Here is a 19,293-nt window from a genome sequence, read left to right as displayed (position 1 = left end):
ACTCTACACAATAGTATAATCTGTCTTCTTAAATATGACGGTCTGCCAATATTCCATACGTCAAACTATCAAAATGTAGTTGGCTATCCTGGCACAAAAATATATGTGCACCGTAGGTAGCATCTGACCCATAAGCAAATGGCATTGTGAAAAAGGATTAGATAATTTGAGCCTCAATGCAACCAAATTCTGCTTTTAGACGTTGTTGGTTTATAATTATTTGAATTACAGTCTCAGTCTCTGGTATTTAAATAAATTTGGGGTCATTGAATACTGCCATACAGTAGGATTAACGTTCCAAAGGACCCAAATGTTGCATTAAGTACTTGTAAAATTTAATTTTCGGTTACAAAAGCCAAAAAGGCTTATTTTGCAACCGTTTTCCATATATACCTTCATGTGCCTTTCTTTAAGGCTTTTTTAAAACCTTTCCCCAAAAAGAAACGTCTCTTCTATATCCTTCACCGTGACTGTTTGCTGATTTAACACCATCAAAAGGTACTATGTGAAAGACACTGTGTTTCAAATTTCTGTGTGCCCATCTTGTTTAACATTAAATAATATAGGTTAACCTTCCCGTTTTTCCATTGTGGTCATGAAAAATTCTAAACCACTTCAAGAAACAACGATAAACTTAAAGAGTCTTCTAAGCTTCTGGAAGGCTCTTGGAAACTGTTTAAAGCTCGGAATATACCATTCCTGATCAGTAAAGGCTCCTTTAAAGACTGACAACACTTTCTAGGATTCGTAAAAAGCGCGTCTCCTAAACACCGTTAAAGCGTATTGAGGGTTTTAATGGCTGTTAAGGGCCATCAAATGCTGTTAAAGACTTTAACTTTTAATCTTTAAGGAAAACTCTCGGATCTTTTTATACAAACTCCTGGAGACCTTTGGGTGCCTTTAGAAACTGTTAGTGACTCTTGAAAGCTCTTACAGATTCTTAGAAAACCCATAGAGGCACTTACGGATCGTGAAACTCGTAAAGGCTAAAGTCTTAAAGATTATCAAACCTGAAAGGGGCTTTAAAGGCTATCCGACGAAATAGCAGAGTGCGACATCATGATAAAAAGAAGGCCCAATTGTGAATTTAAACCATCCGGGGACACACAGAGACAAATACAAAAATGTTCATTAAAATCATTTATTCACGTCTATTCCAGACCTGCTCTACAATTGCTTTATACTTGCCTCTTCTACACCTGCGCTTATAATGCACGTTTTCGCCTTCTGCCATTTCACAACCTCTTAAGCTACTTCAAATTCATTCATTCGCACATTCAAATTTCCTTCCCGATTTCTTTATACCTCCTTGACGCCGTTTCCCTCCCTCCACTGCACACCTTCTGCACTTAATTCCACGCTTATTCCCTTATTGCCTCATGTTTTCTTTACGCCTCGGCGTTTCACACTACCCCCCGTCACGTATACTTGAAGGCCTTGAAATCCCATCTTTATTTTTCCATCCGATTTTCACGTCTGTTTTGTGCACGACTCCTTTCGTTACGCCTCTTCCTTGTAAACCTCCTTCTTTCTCGCCTCCTTTCTTCACGATTTCTTTTGTTCATATATTCCTTAATATTCCTTTCCTCAATCTCTTTTTCACACCTTTTTATTTCCCATTTTTAATACAACCGTTCTTGTCCCGCCCCCTCCTTCCATAGTCCTCTTCCACGTGTGAATTATGCTTCATTCATTCATGTTCATTTGGATTCCTCGCATGTCTTTCTTTTACACTTGTTTTCCTTCGCTTCCTTTCACGTGTCCACCTTTGCGTCTTTGCAAATTGTTTTTTAGAGCTCCTTCACGACTGCCTCACGAGGGTCTTCAGCATTATAGACGAATCTACCTATTCGCAAAAAAATGTTTCTTCTTCTTCTTCTTAAAGGCAGTTGTACTCAAATGCCTTGAAAGTCTTTTAAATCTACTAATGATTCTCTTAAACACTCTTGAACTTTCTTAAGGATTGATAGAGTTTCTTGAAAATTGTAAAAATAGGTTACGACGAACGTACGGACAGAGAAAATAAACACAATAGCGCACCTCTGTTGGAAAAAGAGCTAAATAGTGTCTACTGTGATTGTAATCCTCTCTAAGTGCGTTGTAATTTGTCAAATTCTGACAATTTTAAAATCCTGTCATTTGACCTCCTCTTCGTCATTTACACATACATATAAGTAGATTTAGTGTTCTTTTTTTCACTTTAGCTGTTACACATTTTCTCTCATTGTTTGTGAATTATAACTTTTGATTGAGAAGTCTGATCGAAAAAGTACGAATTGATTTGGATTCTACGCACCCAAATTAATAAGAAAAAGTGTTTTCCCGAGAAATTTTCGTGTGGTCGATTTTTGTTAAAAAAGGAAGGTTATACACGGCCTTTTTTTGAGCCCCGAAAAAAAATTGTCTCAGATCGACCCGGAAAAAACATTTTCTTATACAAGAATCCATAATTTCAAACAGTTCCAAGATTGGGCTACTAGTTCAAGAGTTACAGCCCCTTGAATTTTTTGGTTAAAAAGGAAGGTTGTACACTGCCTTTTTTAGAGCCCTGAAAAAAAAATTGTCTCAGATCGACCCGGAAAAAATTTTTCTTATAGAATGTGACCTGCAGAATCCATAATTTCAAACAGTTCCAAGATTGGGCTACTAGTTCAAAAGTTACAGCTCTTTGAATTTTTTTTTGAAATTGGTTTTTAGTCTATAACTTTTGATTGAGAGGTCTGATCGAAAAAGTATGAATTGATTTGGATTCTACGCACCCAAATTAATAAGAAAAAGTGTTTCTCGAGAAATTTTGGTGTAGTCGAGTTTTGGTAAAAATGGAAGGTTATACTCTGCCTTTTTTAGAGCCCTGAAAAAAAAATTGTCTCAGATCGACCCGGAAAAAAATTTTTCTTATAGAATGTGGCCTGTAGAATTCATAATTACAAACAGTTCCAAGATTGGGCTACTCGTTCAAAAGTTACAGCCCTTTGAATTTTCTTTCCAAATTGGTTTCTAGTCTATAACAATTGTGATATTACTAGTTCTTTACTACTTACCATAACTGTTAACTGTTATTGTACAGTTCGTTTACTCCACAAGTACTGCCGCCGGTTCCAAACACAGGAGGAAGGTTGGAAGTTACTATTTGCAAGTTGAGTGGGTTGCAAGAAATGCTATTTGTAGGGGCGAATCGGGGGCAGAGTGTTTAAATTGTTTCTACGTAGCTCTGTTTCTTAGTTTTCAAAAAAGCTTTGTTACTCCGGCTCTTCTAACTATCCTGCAAAAGGGATCGCTCCTCTCATTCGCACCTCCACCCTTATGTTTCCAATTAAGCAAGCACTAACAAATCATTGTTCTTTTTCTAGTTAAAACGTCACAGACAAACAAAGGGGACAGACGGACAGAAATGGCTACAATTAATAATGCATAGTAATCTGTTTAATCTTGTAAAAAATGCATTTCTCACGGCCACATAGCTATATCAACAAAGTAAAATTACTGCATTTTTCGTGAGAAAACTCTTACTTATAGTAAAAGCATTACAAAAATGTAATAGAAACTTTGAACATTCATCCACCTAAATAGCCTTAAATAACGAGTGACACATGTACCTAATACAACGTTTCTCTCCATATTAATTGAGTTTCAATCCCTGCAATGAAATCAGCTTCAATTGTAGCGCACAAAAAACAATCGTGTTAAATTTGAGTATTGTCCATTATTTTATCCGCGCTTACTGAAAGATCAATTTCCCCAGGATCGGATTTATGCTCTAGCTGTTCGTCGCTCTCGATCTCCCACAAATATGCGTCCTTTTTTAGCGTCACGCATAAAAAGACGCTCGCCAGGACGCCGAAGAATACGAAGATTAGCAAAATTCCGAAGCCGATTATAAATGTTGTCGTGTTGTCCGCCGATTCGGAATCTTCCGTTGGCCACGTCGTCGTCTCGTTGAGCGTCTTCATTTCCATTTTCTGAAACATAAAATATAATTAAACTATTATAGTAGTGTAGGTTTACGTTATATAGCAGTTGTGACAACCACAAAGAAACATTTGCCATAACAAGTGCCACGCCACGCGCTTTTGGATATATATTGAAAAAGTTTTTAAAACGATTTGTCCGTATTTAGAAAAAGTTAATTCGATTGTAAGCATTATCAACCGCTTGCGTGCGGGGTTTATGCCCAAGCAAGCTTTGTAAGCTTTTGTTCCTTGCAGAGATTTTGTTTTAATTGTTTCGAAATAAATTATTGTCATTGTCAATCAATTATTTGTGTGTTTATTTGAATCGATTGATCGAGTCTCTCAAATTGAAAAAAATTAAATGAATATTAGGAATTTTCTTCTACTAGATGCCGGATGTGTACAAGGAGTTGTCTGCGATAGTATTAACGGCCCATTTAATTTTGTTTGTTTGTCGAAACCATTTCGATATAGTCGAGGGTCCACCGGAAATAAATTGTTTGTTGAAGCTTTGTCCGGTATGGCAGAAAATTTAAAAGAGGCCCTCGTACAAAAATTCATTTTATTTTATCTCATTTCATTTAATTCGTTTATTGATTCTGTGTGCTTAATTTTTATTCGCAGATACGTTTTTCCCTGACCTGAAAATTTTCCAATACCTTAAATGGGTACAATGATCGCTACTTCTTTCACGTTTACCCTAAACCTTTTGCTACCAATTGCAGTCAATCGGAAACATTACGTAATCAGAGGATTTTCATTTATCATGTCTGCGAAATGGAACCGTACAGCAATAACTCAAAACTTCCTACTTCTTCGAAGCGGAACGAAAAATAATAATTTATAGCATTGCGAAAATGTCGAATATACGGATAAAGTAAACCATATATTATGTATACTCATGAGTAAATTGAAAGGGACTAATTATAGAAATGCGTACATCCGTGAAGATTGGCTCTTTTCAAATGACAAACAATTCTCAGTGAAGTGTATCCCCTAGAGCAGCAACGAACTCATAGAGTCCAATTCGTTTTGTTTGTTGAAAATTCTAACCAATTTTGATTGACATTTTAAAGGACCTTCGCCCACCACAGTCGCTGGCCCTTGGAGAGTCTCCCTTGTTTTCTTTCAAAGTAATATCAGCACTTCGGAAAGCTCACATTTGTTTGCCTTTCGGCAGTTCGACACAACGTTTTGGTGTGCGAGTGGCTGATAAATAAATATACGAAATCAATTTAGGTTTTCCTTCCGTAATTGCGGAAACTAAAAGCTTCCAATTTTCAACTCAGATCGAGTGGAGCACTGAAAAAGGGATGCGTTCAAAAAAATTAACGCTTCTACCATTATAGAACGCTATTCATATTATATATCCATGCATTTCATTTTGACATCATGCTTGAGTTTATCCTGTCGACTTTTATAATTAACAGGATATATACTTTTATGGAAATCGGCACTTTTTAATAACTTTTGTGCAGTGCACAAATAGGGATAGCGGGATTATGATAGTATTTCTTTTCCTGTATTAAAACACATCTATCCATAATTCCAAACATTTCCAACTGTATGTACTTTTTTTACGGATTGTATAGAAATAAAATTGATGATGATTTCTCCGAAACGAAACGTTGTATTAAAAATCTCTCAACGAAGTCCTGATTTTCTTTCAGCATGACGATTACAGGTAATCGCCCAACTAATTTGACCATCTTCGTAGCTTTTGTGCTTTCCGAGATCCCCCTGATAAACATCCTTATCTTAGATGCAATGAACACTTTTTAGGCAATTTCGAGGCATCCTTATTTCAAAGCACAACCAGGAGACAAAGTGCTTGATAAGGTCTAAGAAGCTCCGATAGTGCGGAACTGGTCCTGGGAGCATTAAAAGACCATATTATAGATATTTTTTGAGAAGGGCACATTACGATTATAAAAAACGCGCGAGAGGTGCTTGGTCACTCTGGAGAAGGGATACAAGGGTTTAGATACTTGGGTTGGTAGGAAAAGTCTTTTTTAAGGCCTTCCGCAGAGTTAAAATCGCTGTTATTGGACCCTTTCTAGATTCTTCTAACTCTGGGAAACACCTGAAGGGTCTAAAACAGTCACTGCAGAGACGAATTTTTGGAAAACATTTTTCAATACTTCCTTTCCGGGTTTTTTACACAAACTGTGCGGCTTTCTGTGCTCTGTAGTATTTTAGAGCGCCAGAAAGGCAATAAGCCTCTGGGAATGCTTTCTAGAATACTATGTGCGTTTTTAGTTTTCAAGAGAAGCTTCATTTCCAGCGATATAACTCCATAACATTTGCCTTCTTGGAGTTTTGTAGGCTATTTTCAGAGTGCCCTAGTTCCATTCTATACCCCGTCCAAACATGCCCAAGAAAACCGAGATTGGACAATTTTGGAGAAAACTAGATCGCTCTGGAAAAGTGTGCTAAGTGCTCTTCAAAGATTGATATACTACTCCGAAACGTTTTATTACCCTCTTAGTATTTTGTATGGCATTTCCAGAGTGTTTTAACCCCATTCTAGTCTCTGTTCGTCTAATCTTGCCCAAAAAGCACGGAAAAGGCTGCTAAGGAATGAATCTTGAATCTTTACAGATTCGAAATCTTAGAAATGCTCTGTAAATGACGGTGGGACTTTAAGGAGTTTCCAACTGAGACATTTTTATAACGGATCTTACTTTCCATTAAAAGTTATCACCTGACATAGCGCTTGAAAGCCCTTAGACTATTTTTTTTCTATTTTACAGTAATGGTTCTTTGAACGGACGTGCAAAAAACCCTGGTTTGCACGAAACTTAGTGTCGGCGAATCTTGAACATGAAAATAGAAGGTTCCAATTTTATAAAATTCATCCTTCTGGAAACAGCATACCTAATCAACAGTACCTAGTAGTCCAGGAAATAGAGACTGAAAATGGACCTTTTCCTGCAAAACGAGAAGTAGTTCCAATTTTTTTTGCATGCCATGAAAGAATATCTGGTGGATAAGAATCCAAGTTTTTGACCTCCCTCCCCTTGTGCTTCCCCCGTACCACCCTTAAAACCAAAGAAATTTGGTTGGTTTTTTAGTTTATCAATCATATCTTTTTATAGGTTCATTTTACGAAAAAATATTGTCATCAGAAATTGTAGACTATAAAATTCTACACAACTTTGATATACACTACTTTTTTGTGAAATGTTTATTAAAAACGATATAGAGCATCAGAGTTGCTTATATTTGTAAGAATTCTAAAATTTGTATGTAAATGTTTTAACCAAATTTTATACTTTATCTCTATAATTAAGAGTTTTATAAGAAAAATCTTGAACTTACGTGGTATAAATCGCCCTACGCCGCTCCCTTACCAAAGGGGATGCATAATAATTCAACTTTCAACCCTTGCTAGTGGGGATATTTGAATCACTGTGGGATTGTAGGGCTTTCTAATATACGTTTGAAACAAAAAAAATTAGGTATCTCACTTCAGTTCAGCTTCATCCTTCCTATCCTTTATCACCCCCCCCCCCCCCCGCGGTAGGAATAGATATGTATAGAGGAATAGAAAATATACGTGATAAGCGTTGTACTCTCTGACTAACTTCACAATCGCCATAAGAGCGTTTAAATATCTATTCCTACCGCGCGGGGGGGGGGGGGGGGTAAAACTAAACTGAATGAAGTGAGACAATTTTTTAATTTAAAAAGTATTTTAGAAAGCGCTGCAATCTCACAGTGATTCAAATATCCTCACTAGCAAGGGTTGCAAGTTGAATTATTATGCATCCCCTTTGGTAAGGGTGCAGGGTAAAGGGATTTATACCACGATAAATTCAAGATATTTTCTCATAAAACTCTTAATTATAGACATAAAGTATAAAATTTGGTTAAAACATCTACATACAAATTTTAGAATTCTTAAAAATATAACCAACTCTGATGCTTCATGCCGTTTTTAATAAACATTTCACAAAAAAGTAGTTTATATCAAAGTTGTGTAGAATTTTATAGTCTTCAATTTCTGATAACAATATATTTTTCTAAAGTGAACCATTAAAAACATATGACTGAAAAACTAAGAAACCAACCAAATTTCAGGGGTTTTGGGGGTGGTACGGGGGAAGCACAAGAGGTGGGAGGTCGAAAACTTAGATCCTTAACCACCACATGACTGTCTATGACATGCAAAAGAAATTGGAACTACTTCTCATTTTGCAAGTTAAAACCCTCTATTCCCTGGACTATAGGTAAAGTTGTTAACTATTATCCTTCTATGGGTATGGTTACGGAAAAACGAATTAAAGAAGGAACGCAAATGTTGGGACGCATTTATAGCTACCGAACAAAACATAAATGCGTGGTTTATTTGTTATTATACCATACACTTTGTACAAAGATAAGATCGAAAGGACACCAAACGTCGATTTAAGTATCGCGAATCATTAGAAACTGATAAATTTTGAAACGCTCTTATTAAATTCATCCGTGATATTATTACCTTCAAGCTCGATACTTTCGATGGACGTCAACCCGTTAAAAATCCCGTTAGGCAAATTTCGAAGGTAATTATTCGCCAACACCAGCACGCGCAATTTTTTCAGGTTCCCAAACAGTCCCGCGTCAATTTCCCGAATTTCGTTGTTATCCAAATCCAAAACTTGAAGCAAAGCCAAATCTCGAAACGCCTCCCCGTGGATGTCGGAAATCTCGTTGCCTTTCAACTTGAGACTCGCCAACGAGCGTAGGTGGCGGAAGTTCGTTGGCGAAATGCTCTTGAGGTTGTTAGCGCTCAGATCCAGAAACGAGAGGTGTAGGTTTTTCGAGAAGAGACCGTCGGGGAGGGTTTCGAGGCGATTGTCCATTAGGTTTAGGTTCGCGAGGCGTGTTAGTCCGTTGAATGTATTGGAATCGAGCTTCGAGATTTGGTTCGCGGCCAAATTTAGGGTGTGGAGATTTGTGGTGGTTCTAAAGATGAGCGGATGCAATTTGGAGATTGTATTATGCATCAGCCCTAAGATCTCCAATTGGGGCAAGTCTGCGAATACGTCCCATTCCAAATCGCTGATTCCGTTATCGTCTAGGACCAGAACGCGTAGATTTCTGTTAGCCTGGAAGAAATGCCTTGGTATTGTTGAAATGTAGTTCTTCTGCAGGAACAAGGAGTGCAGGTGTTTTAGGCCTTTTAAATCTAGGGTTTCTAGTTTGTTGTCATTTAGCATAAGTGTTTCAATTGAGATAAGTGGGCGTAGCAAATTCACCGGGAGCTTTGTCAGCGCATTTTTTGTGAGCACCAATTCTTTGAGGGTGTTTAAATTGTGAAACACGTTCCTGTCAATGAACTCCGGCTGGCAATCGATCAATTCGAGCTTGATAAGGTAAGGTAAACGATCAAATAAGCCCCATGGTAGTCTTTTGACTTTCACCTCACTTAGCTGCAGCATCTTTAAGTTGGGCAAACCGTGAAAGGCGGCCAAGTCGATCATCAAAATGTTGCTACTTTCAATTTTTAGACTTTGGAGGTGACTGAAACCTATAAATGCTTCACTTTGTACGTTAGATAGGTTAGAGTTGCTAATTTTCAGGTTTTGAACTTGTTGGTAAAGTTTCTTGTTGAGATCCGGACCCAAAAAGTTCAATTGACTGTGGGTGATTTCAAGGCTGTCAAATTGAGGCGGAGAAACTATTCCCAATGCGTTTGAAATGCCATCTCTTAAATCTTTCTGCGAAGTTACTCCAATACACAACAGTGAATTCCAGTGATTTCCATGACACACACTTGGGATAATGTTGGCAAAGGAATGTTGAATTTGGTATAACAGTAGAAATGAGAGCAACATTTTTTTCTGAAACGTTTTGAGTAATTTGAGTGGTTAAAGTAAATTTACTTACTTGGCATTTGTAGTTTACAGTTTTGACACGATTTCTGTGTAAAGCATGCTTACTTATCGACATTTTTAAGTTCATCAAAGGTTAACATTAATCTCAGTGAGAATTAAACATTCATTTATGCATCAAATCCCTTTTAATCTCGATCCCTGCATAATTAAATTATTGAGAGCAATGTTATACCTAACATACCTACCTAAAATTGGGGTTATTTACATTCGTATAGCGATTTACAAAAGCACTTATAAGTCCATTTAATTCCACAGGTAACTTCCATGCACTCCAATGAAGAGGAAAATCAAACACTCTAAAACTGAAACTCAATTTTAGTGCGTGAGCAAAGTTAGAAGCTACTATTTTCCTTCCAATTTCTCCCACATCGGTCTCTTTGTGCACTATTTACATGAATGATTTCCTTGTAGATATTTTCTAAATATGAAAATTCAAACACGGCTGAATTTTTGAAGGAATTTATTGCATTTTAGTATAACCAGCAACATAAAAGTTGAGATATTGAAGCTTAGAGGAATCAATTTTATTTTGGACCAGGTTATGAAGAAAGGCTAAGCTAATTCTTATTCTGCGCCTTTCTAAAGACTCTACATTTGTCTCCTCCAGAAGCTTCAGGTGGTCGTAATGTCTGATTGGGTAAATTCCCTACGATTTAATTTAAGGTAAAGAGATTTGCAAAACTTTCTTTGCACAGACTCCAAAACTTGTGTATGCACATTATAAATAGACGGTTCCATACTACCTGACGCATACTCGAAAATTACTTCCTACAATTTGTAATTATGTATGTATGTATGTAGCACTTGCAACAAAATTACCTTTAGCTAAACAGATAAGCTCAGAGCAAGGCAGAGATGGGTCGTGGTGTTTAATGGGTTCTCTTCTACGGATAGTCAACAAAGCAAAAATAAGTAATTAGGTAAGACGGATAGGCGCCACTTAGTCTTATAGACAATTTAAAAAGAATCAGACTAAGAGATCCTTGTTCTATTCTTGAAAAAGCTAAAAGGGCAAAGAAATTGAATCAGTTGAACATAAACAATAACGGATAGCCAAATAATAACTGAAATCGATGGCAATTTAATTCAAAAATATAAAACATAACAAATGGTTTTCAAACGTTACAAATAGAAGTTGAAATAGAGTCTTACTCCAAATCAGCATTTAATTCGAAGGTCATTAGAAAAATGGATCAACTCTTAGTCAGAAAATAATTATCGAAATATACTTCCGCCCAGATCTGGGCAGTTTCGTTTTTGTAAATACTTTTTAGTATTCAAATCCTTTAAAGTATTCAAATACTTTGTAATTAAATACTTTTATGGAAGCAGTATTTGTATTTGTAACTCAAATACTTTTACAAATATTTAGTATTCGAATACTAGTATTTGGATACTTCGTAAAGTATTCGAATACTTCGCCAGGAATTGAATAGTTATGAAAAGTTATGGACTAGACACGAATTTCGAAAGAAAATTCAAAGGGCTGTAACTTTGGAACTAGTAACTTGAAATTATGGATTCTACAGGCCACATTCTATAAGAAAATTTTTTTTCCGGGTCGATCTGAGACAATTTTTTTTTCGCGGCTCAAAAAAAGGCAGTGTACAACCTTCCTTTTTTTACCAAAAATCGACTGCACCAACATTTCTCGGGAAAACACTTTTTCTTATTAATTTTGGTGCGTAGAATCCAAAACAATTCGTACTTTTTCGATCGGACTTCTCAATCAAAAGTTATGGGCTAGAAACCAATTTCGAGAGAAAATTCAAAGGGCTGTAACTTGTGAACTATAGTAGCCCAATCTTGGAACTGTTGGAAATTATGGATTCTACGGGCCACATTCTATATGAAAATTTTTTTCCCGGGTCGATCTGAGACAATTTTTTTTCGTGGCTCAAAAAAAGGCAGTGTACAACCTTCCTTTTTTTACCAAAAATCGACTGCACCAAAATTTCTCGGAAAACACTTTTTCTTATTAATTTTGGTGCGTAGAATCCAAAACAATTCTTAGTTTTTCGATCAGACTTCTCAATCAATAGTTATGGACTAGAAACCCATTTCCAAAGAAAATTCAAAGGGCTGTAACTTGTGAACTATAGTAGCCCAATCTTGGAACTGTTTGAAATTATGGATTCTACGGGCCACATTCTATAAGAAAATTTTCTGGGTCGATCTGAGACAATTTTTTTCGGGCCTCAAAAAAAAGCAGTACTTTTAAATTATTCAAATATTTGAGAACAATTTAGAAATGTTTAGGGAAAGTTTCCATTGCCACAAAATCAAATATAAAAATCCGATACAACTGAATACCGAACGATCCTGGAGTGAAACTTTTTGACTCGATAGTCTACGTAACTTAAAAACAATAGGGACTGTTCTTATCTCCTTAAGACCATGTGTACCGCGATCGCACGTTTCTAAGCAAAATATCATGCACACGGACAAACGGATGGTAAAAAATGGATCTGTTTCAAAATCGCTAGGATTAATTTCACAAAGGCGTACGTATCATGTGCCCGACGCTTTGAAAGCTGGTACACGTATTCTTAAGGATATAACTGGTATAAGAAAGGTCCTGGTAGTTACCTCCTATATAATAATGTAATAATAATAATACGCTTTTACTCCCCTTAAATTTGTATATAACAATAGAAATATAAATAAAGCTAACCCCATACAAAGTATAAGATCCTTCACTCAACGGTATAACTTGATTTTTTAAGTAGTATTAAGACTTTTATCTAGTATACTATTTTAAATGTTTAATGTATTTGAGTGACAAGTATTCGAATACTTTTCAAAGTAAGTTAATGAAATACTTTTGAAAGTATTCGAATACATTCTAAAGTATTTGAATACTTATTTTTTTAAGTATTTGAATACTTTTCAATGTATCTGTATCTAGTATTCGCTTGTGCTGGACGTAAAAGTATTTAGTATTCAAATACCTTTGATTTGTGTAAAGTATTTACTATTTAGTATTCAAATACTTTTTGAAAGTATTCTGCCCATCAGCTCTGCTTCCGCGGAAATAGCGGACCAATTGTAGATGCGGCTTTAGTATAGTAGTACGAACCACTTAATAGAGAAAATTTGTTTCCAGAATCTTATAGGGGTTGATAAGTTACTGGTTGTAAGCTTGCAGTTATTTACTTTACAAGTTTAGATACACTGTGAAAAAAAGGAAATGTGTCCATCTTATGAAAACGATTTTGCTGATTGCGGTTTAAATAGGTTAAAAACAGATTCTGGAATTGATACAATAAAAATGGGTTGAGAAATGTAAATCCGTTGTAACCAAACACGGGCAGAATAAAACGGATCGATTTTCGAAAACAGAAAGCTATAATAAATAAAAGCATCCCCTGCGGTTTATATGGCAATTTCCACCAACGTAATCCTAGGACCTAGAAGGCTAAAAGGAAAGACTCGGTTCGAATTTCAAACACGATTCAGATGAAAAATTACATTTTCTCTCTATTAATCACTAAAATTAAAATGGTCCATCGGACTAGCAGCGTTTCATAATGTTATAAAATTACAGCCAACCTGTTTCCTCAATATACAGTTTCGGAAGCTTAATTTTAGCAACGCGAAGCTTTTAAGGGTTAACATCCCTATATTTATTATTATATTAGCTACGAAATTTGACGAAATGTAATTTTCTTTATTTAATTTGACATCCTTGAACAGTTCTCATTGGTTCACTGAAAAGGACTTTTAAAGGTATATTTGAATTTGAAATTGAAATTTTTTAGTTATACCCGGTGAGATTGCAAACGCCCCCAACCGCAGATGTTTGCGATCTCAAAATTTAATTAAATCGAATTTAAATTCTAAATTGATTGATTATTAATTCGTTTATTTACACGAGTGTTTCTGAGGAAACTACCCCATGTTGTCGTCCAAAGCCCTTTTTTTAGAACGGCCAAAATGGGTCTAATGGTATCCGTACTTAAGAAAACGGTGAACGTTTTTAATTAAAGAACTTTTTCCATCAAAATAATCGTCGAGACTATAAGAGTTTGCCAATTCAATCAGCTCTTACGCCGAAACGCGAAATGTTCGGGAGAAATACACGCGTAAAATAATTAGGTTTTTGAACGTGCGGAAACAACATGCAATATAAGATTACGTAAATGAACTTTTTTCATTCCATACCAAAATGTTGCGATCCACGGGGTGGTGAAAATCAGTATTAGGTACCAATTTCCTTGAATCTTTCACAATGATAAAACTGTAATTTTCTACGTATGAGAAAACATAATCAAAAATTACTTTTTCTGTTCAGAATGTTTGGTTTGTATTTCTTCTTAGTCTTAAGAAGGTAATTAAAAAAAATGTTAAGCCGGGGGCATTTTGAGAGACAAAATTCGCTACGCGTCTAAAATTGAAATCCAGGTTTTCCTCTTTGTTGCCTACTTTTGTTTCATACCAATAAAGAATGAATCGATTTTGTACATCATTGGCGTTACATCATTCGCATATATTACAAAAATGTGTCGGAAATACCCAACTGTTCTACTAAATCCTGAGTTTAAAATGAAAATTGGATTCATGTCACTCTTATCCGCCTTCGTAGCACTCATGATTAAATTTTTCCCTGTGCTATCATTGCCACCAATATAACGAGATATCCCTACACAGAAATGAGTCATTGTAATAAAATAATTTAAAGCAGAGAATCTCTTCAGAATTAGAGCAATTAGCCTAGTGACACACACAGCAAAGATCTTATTGAAAATATTGAATAAAATGCTTAACAAAGTTATAGAAGAAAATATAGGGAAGGAATAGTTTGGTCTCAGCAGAGGAATGGGCATAGGAGTGGTGATAATGATCGGTGAAAGATATTTGGAAAAAGGAAATACTTTCTGTGTAGCTTTTGTTGACATTCTAAAGATAAACTAGGAGAATAGCGATGGCAAAATAAGCATTTAGTAGTAAGAGGACGATTTTATGCAATAAGATAGAAACTCAGTTAAGAAAGAGATTAATAAAATGATTTGTATGGATAGTGGGAGCGGCCCGTGAAAACAAACGGCATTTCGTATTAAAATTGTGCCACTTGGAACACATGTTCCCTAGACCTATTGGAGTGATTTGAGTCGCAGAGCCGGAAGTTCCGTCCCTTAGGATTGAAAATGGCGCCAATTTTCAAAATTGAGGCGAATTTCAGGATATATCTGTTTTTAGAGCGATTTTTACGTTTAGGGTGACGTTTACGAGGTTTCCCAGGGTGAAAACGACAAAAACAATATCCGAAGCTAATTTCTGTGTGGGAAGCATGATTGTATGATATCTTTAACGTTCGACAGGATTCGAAAGTTTCTTGGAAAGTTTGACCGATTTTCGTGGTTGAGGTGGCGTTTTTGAGATTCTTTTGGGTCAAGATGACCAAAAAAGACCCATTATAGGCCTTTTTCTACAATCGATATCCAAAGCAGGCATTTGCGCTCCTATTTGACAACGCAAACGTCATAATTTTCGAGTAATGTCAATTTGTCGCTTATAAGCGACAAAATAAAAAAACGCTCGCTCTCCAAATTATAAACTATAAATCAAATATGCATTGCTCAGAGTATCCAATGACAACGAGTAAATCATTTGGGCATAAGATAAAAATAATAATCTATATTTGAGTGAAAAATTTAAATTTTTGCAAATATGTGAACTGCTCGATTGTAGAAAAAATCTTGTGTGTAATTCGAGCGCAAATTGATTGTAGATTTCAAGAGATTAGCGCGGCAAATGTCTCTTCTCTTTCAATCGACAATATATCATTTTGCGCTCTTAATACACAAATAGCTATTTTTTATGAATTTTTAAGTATTTTGAATAAACAGGTCGAGGTAAACTAAGTGCAAAGGTGAAACTTATTCATTGAATTCGGTTTTTAACTAAAAATTGTTGATTATTGAAACGTATTTACAAGTAAAAAGTCATAAGTCATCAAAGGGGAATGCGTCATCATCGCTCAGATCTCCTGTTGCAGTCGAGATATAAAAAAATATTTAGTTAAGATCATTAAAAATAAAACTCTGACAGTCATGTTGATAAAATAAGCATGTGCATATATATACTCGGCTCCGATTTTTGCAGTGTTCTTGACAGTTATAGCACTGTAGGGTGCAGGGAAGGCTGTTTCGCAAGCATGAACACCTTATGGTCTCACAAGTTCACTTGCAGCCGCATTTCCCTAGGATTGTGAGCTCCTTTCATATTTATACATATTTGGTCCAGTTTGGTTCCCAGCCCACTTTGCCTCGTGTCCATCCCCAAGTTGACGGATGTGGAGGGCATTCAGTAGGATAGAAGCAGTGCCCCCACAACACAATTACCTGCTTGATTGGGGACAGGAACTGCAGTAATTTATTTTTGGTACAAAATAAATATTTTCCCACATTAGTAGTGGATTTCTCCTGCGCTTCGGGGTCATAGAGAACGGTAGTAAATTCTTCCAAAGTTTTAATTGTTTTTTCTGTTATTCCTCTTTGTGAATTGGAGAGTTCAAGTAAAGCTGGTGTCACGTCCGGGCGTTTCATCCAAGTCATAAACGCCTTCTTGTTTCCGATAGAATTGAAGCAGGGCGTTGTGGCACAACCTGTGTAACAATGAAAGCCCCGTAGGACTTGTGAATTTTCTTCTCCAAGTGCTAATACAATCAAATGGGTCACTATATATCGACGCTTGGCTCCAACACCTGACAGATATCCTTCTTTCAGTCCGAGTTCTTTCAGAAAAAAAACAAAATATATATGACCATCAGAACGTCAGTATCTCAAGACTGGACGAGGATGTTCTGGGCTCCATGCTCCACCATATCTTTCGCATAGAGGATGATTCGCCCGTCCGCCTCTTCTTGCGTAACTTGTATCCCATCAAAAGGGAAAGCGTTCTCAATCGTAGGAAAATGCGGCTGCAAGTCAACTTGTGAGACCATGAGGTGCTCATGCTTACGAAACAACCTTCCCTGCACCCTACAGAGTTCTAACTGCCAAAATTGCAGCCGAGAATATATGTATATGCTTATTATAAACATGACTGTCAGCGTTTTATTTTTAATGATTTTAACTAAATATTTTTTATAGCTCGACTACAACAAGAGATCTGAGCGATGATGAGGCATTTCCCTTTGATGACTGATGACTTTTTACTTGTAAATACGTTTCAATAATCAACAATTTTTAGTTAAAAACAGGATTAATGAATAAGTTTCAGTTTTGCACTTAGTTAACCTCGATCTGTTTATTCAAAATACAAAAACTTTCATAAAAAAGGCCTTTAATGGGTCTTTTTTTGGTAATCTTCACCCAAAAGAATCTCAGAAACGTCACCTCAACTACGAAAATCGGTCAAAACCTTTGAATCTTGTCGGACGTTAAAGATATCATACAATTGGCCTATACATGATAAATGAAACATGCTTCCCACACAGAAATTAGCTTTGGATATTACGGAACTTCCGGCTCTGCGACTCAAATCACTCCAATAAGTCTAGGGAACATATGTTCCAAGTGGCACAATTTTAATACGAAATGCCGAATAATACCAATATTTATCACGAACCGCTCCCACTAGGAGTGTACGGTAGTGAAACGTGAACAGCAATGAAAAGAGATCAGGAGAGGTTGCAAGTTTTTGAAATGTGGATATGGAGAAGTATGATAAACATCAATTGGACTGAGAACATAAGTAATAGTGCAGTGTAGAAGAACTAAGTAGAAAGAAACAACTGTTTGTTGAAGGAAGTAATCGAGGGAACTGTTCAGGGATAAAGGAAAAGAGGAAGAAGAAGAAGGTAATTGAGAGTATAGGATCGAGAGCTGTTGAAAAGAGCCATCAGGAACCCCCATTACCAGAAAACTAATAATGAAAAAAGGCAAATTTACAGCTACCGTTACACTACGCAGAGAATAAAGGGGATAGGAAAACCTGAAAAATTTGAAATACTCTAAATAATACAAATGCTATAGAAGAGAGATCCTGCATTTTAATATTTCTCTTCAATCATCTACTAGGAAAAATTCAAATTTGTTGATGGTTGGAAGGAAATCTCAGTGTTTTCTCATTTAAATAAGTAACAAAGAAGTTTAGATTTTAGCATTCAGTAAAAACCAAAATTTACATGTAAAATCGTATGGTTTTTTCTTTACCTTTATGGAAAGGACTATTGACGTTAAATTGTTACTAGAAACTTGTTTTTATTTTCCAAAAGTGCATTAGTGGCAGTCGAAGGAGGCACCTGCACAGTTTAAGTTAAAGCTCATATTTACCCACATCCCGGAAGCTAATCCAGACGATCCAGTTTTCAGTCCAAAGGGATTTAATGGCTATTAATATTTATTAATTTACGGATCTGTCATAGCGCGGTTCTTTTTTGTGCTTTGCTCGAAACGACGCACATGGGAGGTATGTACCGCAATGCTTTTTTGTCTGCTCAGTTCATTTAAAGCCGTTTTTACGCGACTTTTGTCTTTGTTACAAATTTACAGTTGCCATAAAGTTTAATGAAAGGTAAGTACAGGTAAGTGCACAAAACAACTACGGTTTTTATAGTGGACGTTACGAATTAAACGAGATCTTTGAATTGAGTTAGGGCTAGAGACTCACCTACCTTAGTTTTTAATTCATGATAACCTGCAGCGTGAAAACACTACACTTAAACATAGATACCTAACTTATAAAGCGCCGCTCATTTCCAAAGCAACGTCCCGACGCTACTAAATGTACTAGAAAGTTAAAAGTTTCGAAAAGCGTCGAGCGTGCGCTCTTAATCTGTTAAAAAAATTTACAATCTGCAAAACAAAGTGTCGCATCGTTTTATTTCAATTTGTATGTTTATAACAATTAAGACACAATAATCGCTGTTTTTGGGCCCACAATCAGTTGCTTTTAACAGTGTCGTATTGAAAAGGGATAACTAACCCCTCTGCCCGGATTCTGAAAAGAAGTCTTACCTCTAAAATCGACTTGTCTCCGATCGATTTAAAAATACCTAAACTTTTCTGAAGGATTATAGCCTGGAGAGCTGGTAGAATGAAAAAATTATGCCACCTTGACTACGAGTATATTAAGAGGTACAGTGGACAATCTACCAAATAATATAGCACAGACTATAGTTTTACATCGAAAATATTGCATGAGGAGCTAGTAGAAATGAGAAAAACAACGCTACTTTGATTATATTAAGAGCTATAGTGAAGAAATATAACAACAACGACCTCGAGCGGCGAACGCAACATCGTCAAATATACTAAAAACCGAGGAATTTTCGTTTTCTTTTCAGATTTTTGCGATTTTAACCCTGAAGGACCAGTTTGTCGAAAATAACTAATGAATACGCTTTGAAAGTAGACTAAATTGTTTACAATTTGAGGCTACAACCGTTTCTATAGACGTAATAGTTTACGAGATAATGCTTTTCAAAGTTTATCGATTTTTTCAAAGTCGAAAAT

At 36.1% G+C, this 19,293-nt stretch overlaps 1 protein-coding gene across 1 annotated transcript; it reads right to left on the bottom strand.

Annotated features, from left to right (window-relative positions):
- Positions 1-3,427: 3,427 nt before the first annotated feature.
- LOC116174889 (leucine-rich repeat-containing protein 15-like) lies at positions 3,428-10,120 on the bottom strand. Its single transcript, XM_031492915.1, has 4 exons — positions 10,018-10,120; positions 9,825-9,970; positions 8,434-9,778; positions 3,428-3,959 (listed from the first exon to the last, which is right to left on the bottom strand). The coding sequence occupies exons 2-4, from the start codon at positions 9,897-9,899 to the stop codon at positions 3,751-3,753; spliced, it is 1,629 nt and encodes a 542-aa protein (XP_031348775.1). The 5' UTR covers positions 9,900-9,970; positions 10,018-10,120; the 3' UTR covers positions 3,428-3,750.
- Positions 10,121-19,293: the final 9,173 nt, after the last annotated feature.

The sequence above is a fragment of the Photinus pyralis genome, unplaced genomic scaffold (assembly GCF_008802855.1).
Source record: "Photinus pyralis isolate 1611_PpyrPB1 unplaced genomic scaffold, Ppyr1.3 Ppyr1.4_LG6, whole genome shotgun sequence".
Lineage (NCBI taxonomy): Eukaryota > Metazoa > Arthropoda > Insecta > Coleoptera > Lampyridae > Photinus > Photinus pyralis.
This window is presented reverse-complemented; position numbering and strand designations above follow the sequence as displayed.